The sequence below is a fragment of the Sinocyclocheilus anshuiensis genome, unplaced genomic scaffold (assembly GCF_001515605.1).
Source record: "Sinocyclocheilus anshuiensis isolate Anshui unplaced genomic scaffold, SAMN03320099.WGS_v1.1 scaffold304, whole genome shotgun sequence".
Lineage (NCBI taxonomy): Eukaryota > Metazoa > Chordata > Actinopteri > Cypriniformes > Cyprinidae > Sinocyclocheilus > Sinocyclocheilus anshuiensis.
The window spans coordinates 48,190-56,864 of NW_015555737.1; the positions used below are offsets into that span (position 1 = coordinate 48,190).

The 8,675-nt window shown below is 34.6% G+C and overlaps 2 protein-coding genes across 6 annotated transcripts in view; one reads left to right on the plus strand and one right to left on the minus strand.

Moving 5' to 3' along the window:
- Positions 1–1,372, minus strand: part of bicd1a (bicaudal D homolog 1a) — a 43,404-nt gene extending 42,032 nt beyond the window's left edge. For all 5 annotated transcript variants that reach the window (XM_016466632.1, XM_016466635.1, XM_016466634.1 and 2 more), the window contains exon 1: positions 860–1,372. In XM_016466632.1, the coding sequence (XP_016322118.1) occupies positions 860–1,075 (216 nt within the window). In that variant the 5' untranslated portion in view covers positions 1,076–1,372. The remainder of the gene's footprint in view (positions 1–859) is intronic.
- Positions 1,373–4,841: 3,469 nt separating this feature from the next.
- LOC107673135 (solute carrier family 23 member 1-like) overlaps positions 4,842–8,675 on the plus strand; it is an 8,599-nt gene continuing 4,765 nt past the window's right edge. Inside the window, exons 1-4 of the mRNA XM_016466619.1 lie at positions 4,842–5,087; positions 5,761–5,904; positions 6,852–7,009; positions 8,398–8,557. Coding sequence (XP_016322105.1) covers positions 5,040–5,087; positions 5,761–5,904; positions 6,852–7,009; positions 8,398–8,557 — 510 coding nt within the window. The 5' untranslated portion in view covers positions 4,842–5,039. The remainder of the gene's footprint in view (positions 5,088–5,760; positions 5,905–6,851; positions 7,010–8,397; positions 8,558–8,675) is intronic.

An 8,675-nucleotide genomic window follows, 5' to 3' on the forward strand; every position in this document is an offset into this window, starting at 1 on the left:
TCACGGTTTCAAAACCGCTAATATTTTCCGTTATACTGTTCCTGCCATAAAAACATTCTGTTTTTGCTTCAAATTGGGTTATTATTAAATCAAATTATGTATATGAAATTATATAACTAAATGATATGAAATGATATAAATGATATGTATATGAATTATATAACTACAATTAAATAACTGTAATTACAGATTTAGGTTAAATAAAGATGTCAGTCTTTATTTTTCTTCTTTTTAGGAAACAAATCAAAGAAAAATAAACATTCTACTGTTCCTAATATTCTGTATGTTGCTCAAAAACAAAATATATTGTGTTCAGCGGGAAAAAGTTTTTTTTTACCCAGTCATTTAAAAATAACACATTTTAGAGCTGTAATGACAATACCGTGATACCGTGGAACCATGATATTTTTGATTAAGGTTATCATACCGTCAAAATCTCATACCGGCCCATGCCTATTTCCAACCGTAAATATATCAAAACTTGATTTTTGATTAGTAACATGCATTGCTAAGGACTTCATTTGGACAACTTTAAAGGCGATTTTCTCAATATATTTTTTTTTTTTTTGCACCCTCAAGATTCTAGATTTTCAAATAGTTGTATCAAAAATTTACCCTTTTGTGGTCCAGGGTCACATATTTTAAAATATACTTACAAAACAGTACCATGAAAATACCATGGTACTGTTAATGAAAGACAGGTTAAAATACATATCAAATATTACACATGTCTGTGTGTATAAATATAACATTAAATACATCTTCCTCATTTCCATAAATACTGTACACTTACACACATACATGCATACACGCATACACACATATACACTGTATAGCAGATCACCCGAGCTGTGTTTACCTCCTGCAGCTGCTCTAACTCCTGTTTGAGAGCCTCCTGCTCGGTCTCGAGCTCGGCGTACTGCTGCTTGAGCGTCTGGTTCTCCTCCAGCACCACCAGACCGCATTCCGCAGCCCGGATCTTCTCCCGGTTCGCCTCTGCGAGCTCTCGGGTCAGCCTCTCCACCTCGGCCCGGTAATGATCCACCGATTCCCCGCATCCTCCATCGGCTGCCATAGCCTCCGGTCTCCGGTCGGGTGTAATAATCTCTCAGAGAGGCGGAGGCTGAGGAGGAGATTCAGGTGGATGCTGCAGTCCGTCCGTCCACCCGATGCGCTGATGTTTGCTGATGCCTAAATGATGTTTACACGAGCGGCATATGAACTAGACTCGATTTCTCCATTGTAAATAGTGCTGTGATAAACTGCACTAATGTTCCATCCATCAAAGACATATTTCTTTCGTGTCCAACTTATAATGTTTTGAGGAAAAGCGGCGCCATCTATCCGAAATGTAAAGTGAGCAGAAGTTGATCCTGGCTCTCAATTTGTGACGTCACTCCATACCCCCACCCCTCATCGTTTACACCGTCTTATTGCTGTATATTATTAGTAGCATATGTAAAGGCAATGCTAATTACAATTTGTTACATCATATGTAATACCATCGTATGTAAATTCTAATTAGGCTATACATTAAAATATTTGGACACAGGTATTATTATTATTACTATTATTATTAAACACACACACACACACATTACACATGTGGTCCTTTCAGAAATTCCAGAAATTCTCAGATACATGAATCTGAAACACATTATTATTATTATTATTATTATTACATTAGGTTATTATTTTTATTATGTTACTCTATTACAGTTTTTTTCAATTGCTTTGGCTCAATTCTCGAATGAAACTTTTTTTTCCCGAAACAATAAGTTCAGATCTCTGAACAATTAGCTTCTTGTTCACATCAGATTGGAATTTCTTATTGATTTGAGCAAATTGCAAATGCTTTGGCACATGTCTGCAAACAGTAAGTACAATTGTCTGCAGTTTGCACAACAACTAATTGCATATGGCTTGTTGATCAAAACTGATGAGCCGATTCTCACTTAAACTGTCAAACTCTTCACAACTTCTCAATCATTTTTCATCGTGTAAGCCATCACATTCAAAACGATCCATTCAATTATGAAAAATTGGTATACACGCATGTATATTCCATAAATATCTGACATTGACATTGTTTGTAATGTCTGCTAAAACATTTTGACCAGTGTGGCTCACACGATGACAAAAATACTTTATATTTTGGTGGCCTTGGCCAAATTACTGACACGATAACTAGGTTTTGAAGCATGAATGAAATGTTTTGGGTGAGTAACTACATTTTGCAGACATACAATAAAGTTCTGAAGTTCCAGCAAACAGCTGTGACATTTGCACTCACAGTTTAGAGAATGTTAAGATTGTTTCGAAAAATGTGCCAAAGCAATTGAGAAAAACTGTATTAGGGCTAACCTGAATGTTATTGTGGATGACAACTTGCATTATTTAAATACTTTTTCGCCACCTGCTGGACAAATAAAAAAAATACATTCTTAAAGAGAAGTTGTGAGCAAAAATAAATAAATAAACTATATATATATATATATACTGTATATATATATATTTATTTATCTGAAGAGGCTTTTTCACTGTTTATGCATTGTTTAAATATGTGGTTGGCTAGATGCTCTTTGAAAGTCAAATCTTTATAGATGATCTAAAGAAAAAAAAGTAAAAAGAACGACTTTGCATGAAACGTCATGCATATTCATTGTTTAAAGAATATGCATGACTAGAAGGCCACTAACACCACAGGTCCCAGTTCCAAAAGGACTATAAACTATACAAGTTTCTATAATTGAGACATGAAGCTGCTCTAAAGAACAAACAAATAGCTATAACTATTAATAGCTGTGCAATTGTAAATCACTGTATTTCGACTGCCACTGAGATGATCAGTGATCACTGAAATATTTGACAATAATTGCTACATACTTCCTTTAGTCTCTGCCGCACTTCAGCTGAATGTAACATTAAATGTGACACATTCCTTATCCAGAATGAAGCATGTCTAAGTACATTATGGAGGGAGAGGCGAACAGGCTGAGAAAAAGACCTCATGACACACTGTACTTCTGAATGTCAGATTTCACCAGCCTGCATGTGATTTCGTTTTCTCAGACAGTGTGGCACACCTACTGGTCTCAAGCTTTCAAACACAATAATTTGATTGGCCGGGAAATCAAGCACATCGTTATGTGTGTGCAGAGGTCAAAGATCACATGTGCATTATCTGGAAAACTTCCTTTCACAAAATCATTAACTACAGGATGGGACTTTCAAAACAGTGAGATTCATTTAATCCGAGGAATGTCCATTAAGGTAAGTACATGGTATGTCTTATTTTCTAATGGTCTAATGAAAGAAATGTTCACAGGATGATTTGATCTCTAAAAGTAGCAGCCCGAATGGGCATTCGACGGGTGGATCTGATGAAAGAATGATTGGATGATTAGGTTTGTCCTGTCACTATCTCAAATAAATCTACAAAATGAGAGACATGTGATACATATTACTCGGGAAGTCCTGGTTTAGAAAGCTTTATACCGGAATGTAAAACCCTGCTCATGTTCATTATTTTCTGTAGTACATTCAGTAAGCATACTAAATAATTTATACAAGGAAGAAAATGGCTGTTTGTCACATGTTTTACTCTAGTAAATGTTTCTCATACTAGAATTATTTTTGAAAGCACATAACTTAAAGAAGGCACATAACTTAAAAATCCTTTATATTACATTAACACGTTTTCATGCCATATGGGGTAAATTGAGAGCCACTGCAGTAATACTGCCAGTACCATATTACAGATTATTATAACATTCCATAAAAACAATAAAATGACCACATAATTGGTATAAAAAGGAGAATGCACACTGTAGGCTATATATAGTTTAGTAATTCAGCAGTTAAAATGTAAATATCACATGTATACCTTGAATGCCCTGCAATTTGCTTTTAGATAATAACATCTGGCAAATAAATACATGTAAATATAAATAAGCTGCAGGCAGTGTATGAAAATTGAAAATCTTATCTGACTAGAATGATCACATGTTATTTGTACTGTGAATGTTTGGATTTTTTATTCCAATAAATTTACTGTAATTTAAATTTTGAAATATATTTTTATATTTTGTTTCTATTTTAATTTTAATTAAAGTTTCAGTTATTTTTGTGTTTGTCATTTTTATGAGTTATTGTTTGTTTTTGTTTTTTAATATGTCAGTGTTTTTATTCTTTTTTATTTTAATTTGTTCACATAGTTTGAGCTACTTTAAGGAAAATGAAAAAAAAACAATGTTGCAACTAGCTGAAATAAAATATGTTTAAGCTTTATTAATATTTTTACATTTCAGTTTGTTTATTTTAAGTAACTAAAATGTTACTTTAACTTTTTTAAGTTTTAGTTTTAGTTAACTATATTAAACCTGCAGCCAAGTTATTATGTAAACCCAGCAATCAACAACATAAAAGGACCCTTGCCCTAAGATAAGTAATAAATGATTCTCTTTTGCTTTTTTGAATGAGGAATGAAAGAAAGAAAAGAATGAAAAAGGAAAGAAAGAAAGAAAGAAAGAAAGAAAGAAAGAAAGAAAGAAAGACTTTGTAACATGCATGCAAATGCACTGGTGCACATGCACACATTTGTGTGTGTTAGTGTGTATTCCTAAGCCAGAATCCAGAGCAGCACGTGGCTCTGGTCAGCTGCCTGCTAGTTGTGGTGTAATTAAGAAAGACTTTGAAAATGCATTGCATGGTGATTAACATGCATGCAAATGCACTGGTGCACATGCACACATTTGTGTGTGTTAGTGTGTATTCCTAAGCCAGAATCCAGAGCAGCACGTGGCTCTGGTCAGCTGCCTGCTAGTTGTGGTGTAATTGAGTTCACATGAGCAGCTGATGGGTCCCATAGCATTTACAATCAGCAGCAGCATCCCCAAACCCTGTCCCGTGTCTCTGTTTTTACCCCTCTTTTCTCTCTCTCTTGTCTCTTCTTTTTATGCTGTCCTTAACTAGCTCTTGCCCTCTCTCTTATTAGAGATCCCATTGAGAATTCCACACTGTCTTCTGCCTCCACACTCATGGCTCCAGAGAAAACCAGTGACGGGTTGGACAACTATGCTTTTACTGTGAGTAACCTCAATTTATAGACATACATTTTAGGTAGAATTACTCATTTCTTTGTTAAATTAGTCTTAGAGCTTCTGGAAGTAGACAGATTGAATATGGGAACATTACATTTGAATGTACTGTGATCATGGGTGTGCAATGGGTCTTACGTCAGACTGCAATCAAGTTATAAGATCTTTAAATTCACACAGTTATAAAAATCTATGGCATGTGATCATTTCTATGATCGGTGTTGTAACCAAAGATTCTTATCACTATCGATAATGCATGTGTTACTCATGTGTTTGTTATTGTGGTTATTCGCAATGTTTTAGTAACTGGAATGTGGACTGGAGCAGTGTGTGTGTGTTTTACAGCTCATGCTTATGTAATATTTAATTTACAAAAAGTATGAAAGAAATAGCTATTTTTGCATATTGATCAATCAAAAAACATGTTTAAATCTTTAACCGAAAAAACAACACTCTTGAGAGTGAGAAGGGTTATTGTTTTTTTTTTCTTCTTCGTGCAAAGCCAATTAAATGGATAGGAAAACAAATTATATGTATATGTGATTTATATGTGAAATTATATTTATATATTGACATGAAATTGATAGAATTAGGAAAGTTTGTTGATTGAAAACTGCTAGGTCAGAAACTGGATTTGAGTGTTTTTTTTTTTTGACTTAAGGTTGATGGTGTAGACCATTTCTGTGAGTTACCGGAGAATAAAAATGGAAGTGATAATTTCTCAGAAGAGGGACACAGTAGCAAGTTGGCATATTGTGTCACTGATATTCCACCATGGTACCTTTGCATCTTTTTGGGGATTCAGGTAAGTGCCACACACAAATCTGCCTGTGAAAAAGATGTTGAACATGTTAGATTTGTATGATAGGATTTATCATCAGACTCCTATAAATCAATTGAAATCAGTCTTGATTAGAGTGTGCACTATGAACAGCACTGTATTCACCAGTACCAATAAAGAACAATTTCAATGTACAGTTGGAACAAAAAACAGCTGGAACAAAAAACACCACATTTAAAATCTGAGATTTTTAAAATATTTTTATGGCCCATATAGTATGAAGCTGAGAATATGAAGCTTATACACTCATGGAGAGAAAACACCTCAATTTTGTTCAGAAGCCCAAACTGAGCAAAAATATGCAATTTAATGCAGTTGTTATTATTTATATGAAAATTATAAATAATAACTGAAGCTGAAATTAGATATATAGCTGATACCTTGTAATGCAAATCAAAGAGATTTTTATATAACAGTATAGAGTACTTAAATATCAAAATATCAAATGTCACTCTGTATCTCCAAATAATATGATTTAGCAGATGCTATTTAAATATTTAACTTTTCAGCAATGTTTTGATCATGCTGATAATTCAAAGGCCTTGGAAAATGAATGCATCAAATATGATCAAATAGGCTGTATAGGGTTAAGATTCTGCACTATTTTTAATTAAATTAGCAAATTTATATCATTGATCATGTGTTCAGTTGGTGGTCATCATGTGTACTTTCAGATGTTCAACTTGTAGAGTTGGACAAAGCAACTGATATTAAAGTTAAAGGGGAACATATAAAAACCCATTCTAAAATAATTTTTTAATTCAACTTATTGCTATACTAATAGTTTGATGTCTATGCAAAATAAAAGCATTTTCACTAGTAGTCTTTAACTTTTAGACTTCACTGTATATATGTGTTTAGTAAGTCACAGAAAGAACTTACATAACAATTTCTCTCCATCTCTCTGACAGCACTATCTTACGGCTTTTGGTGGCATCATAGCCATTCCTCTGATACTGTCTCAAGGCCTCTGTCTACAACATGACAGCCTCACGCAAAGTCACCTAATCAGCACTATTTTCTTCGTGTCTGGGGTGTGCACCTTACTGCAGGTCACTTTTGGAGTGAGGTACGGTTGCTTTTATCACTCATGGCAAAATTATATGTTTCACAGGGAAACATCAGAATTCAAAAGCAGTGCCAGAACCAAGGCCAAGGTCAGCTCACAGAGTGGGAAGATATGTCATGACATGTAAACAATATTTTAAGGATGAGGTGTAATTAAACAATGAATCACTGGGTTTTGATCATCTTCATGAATCAGGGTTGTGTTGTGGTTACTGAGACACATGGGACTTTCTTTGTCAATTATTTAACCATGGGTGTTTCATTATAAAAAGCTTGTTTGATTATATGTTTTGCCTTGATTTTCTGAGGCAGGTTTTGCTTCAAATGTATCCAATGTCTTGTCATAAGATCAATTTTATATGCTTATATGATTAACATTTTTAATATTGATCTAAAATATTATATACAAATTATACACATTATGTAAATATACATTTTTAGATTTTTTTTGTGTGTGTTCCTCTCCGCAAATAAAATAATAAAAAAAGAGTTACTTACGTTCCAGATAAACCATCTCCCAGGACAACAATCCAAACATTCAATCCATGGGTTCACTGACCTAGGAAAGTGTGAATAATGTAGGCTTAGCAATGTTTTCACCGTCTGATAAGCCTCTGCTTGTTTAAGGCTGAAGACCTATTGCGCTCTTATTAGGGCTACTTGACCTGAATAACAGGCCAAAGATATCCTAAATGTTCCCTCTTCAGATCTTCAAGAGCACTGGCTTCTATACTAATCAAACATGATGAATCTAAATCAGTCTGTTACTGATGTACAGCAGAAATATGTAGGACTTTGGTCAGAGTGATTCCTGCAGAAGCTAAAAACCATAATAGGATTAGGAATTTTCCATCTTATTACCATGAAGTTCAGCACATTTTAAACCCACATTCCTCAGGCCTCTCAGCTGTGGAGCTCCTTTTTGTGTAAAGCAGTGAAATCGTTGTATTAGTTCAAGAAAATATGTCTTAATACTCCCAAAACCATCTAAATTGCTTTTTGTAGGTGTAACTGATTCAGTGCAAGATTGCAGTTGTAAACACACACACCTCAGATTACAACTTGTACAATAAAATCATTATATACTATAACAGAGCCATACATCTGAACTATTAACAACATACAAGCTTTACCTTGTTTATCGCCTGCTGAGATAGGTTAAAGACTTAGCTTTTAGTGAGGAATCAGGAAGGGTTGAGAATGAGATGCTAAACTTGATAAGTTGACGAAAGGGTTTGAACGTGAAATTCAATTATTGAATTGAAATGCAGAGGGACGGAAAGACACGTCTCAACATTAAAAGTCGGAAGAACCTATGTACTTATTGAACAAAAACAACAACAAGAGTTAATCATTTGGTGACAAGGCTCTTCTTTTTCCTAATGCAAGGTTACCCATTCTCCAGGGTGGAACTTTTACACTCCTGTCACCCACCATGGCTTTGCTATCAATGCCTGAATGGACATGTCCAACTTGGACACAGAACGCCAGCCTGGTTAACACCTCCTCACCTGAGTTCATTAATGTTTGGCAAAGTCGAATGCAAGTGGTGAGTATCTCAGTACCTGATAGTCTATGTAAGGACTCATGAACATATGTGAACCTGGACCACAAAAGCAGTCTTAAGTCGCTGGGGTATATTTGTAGCAATAGCCAAAAATACATTG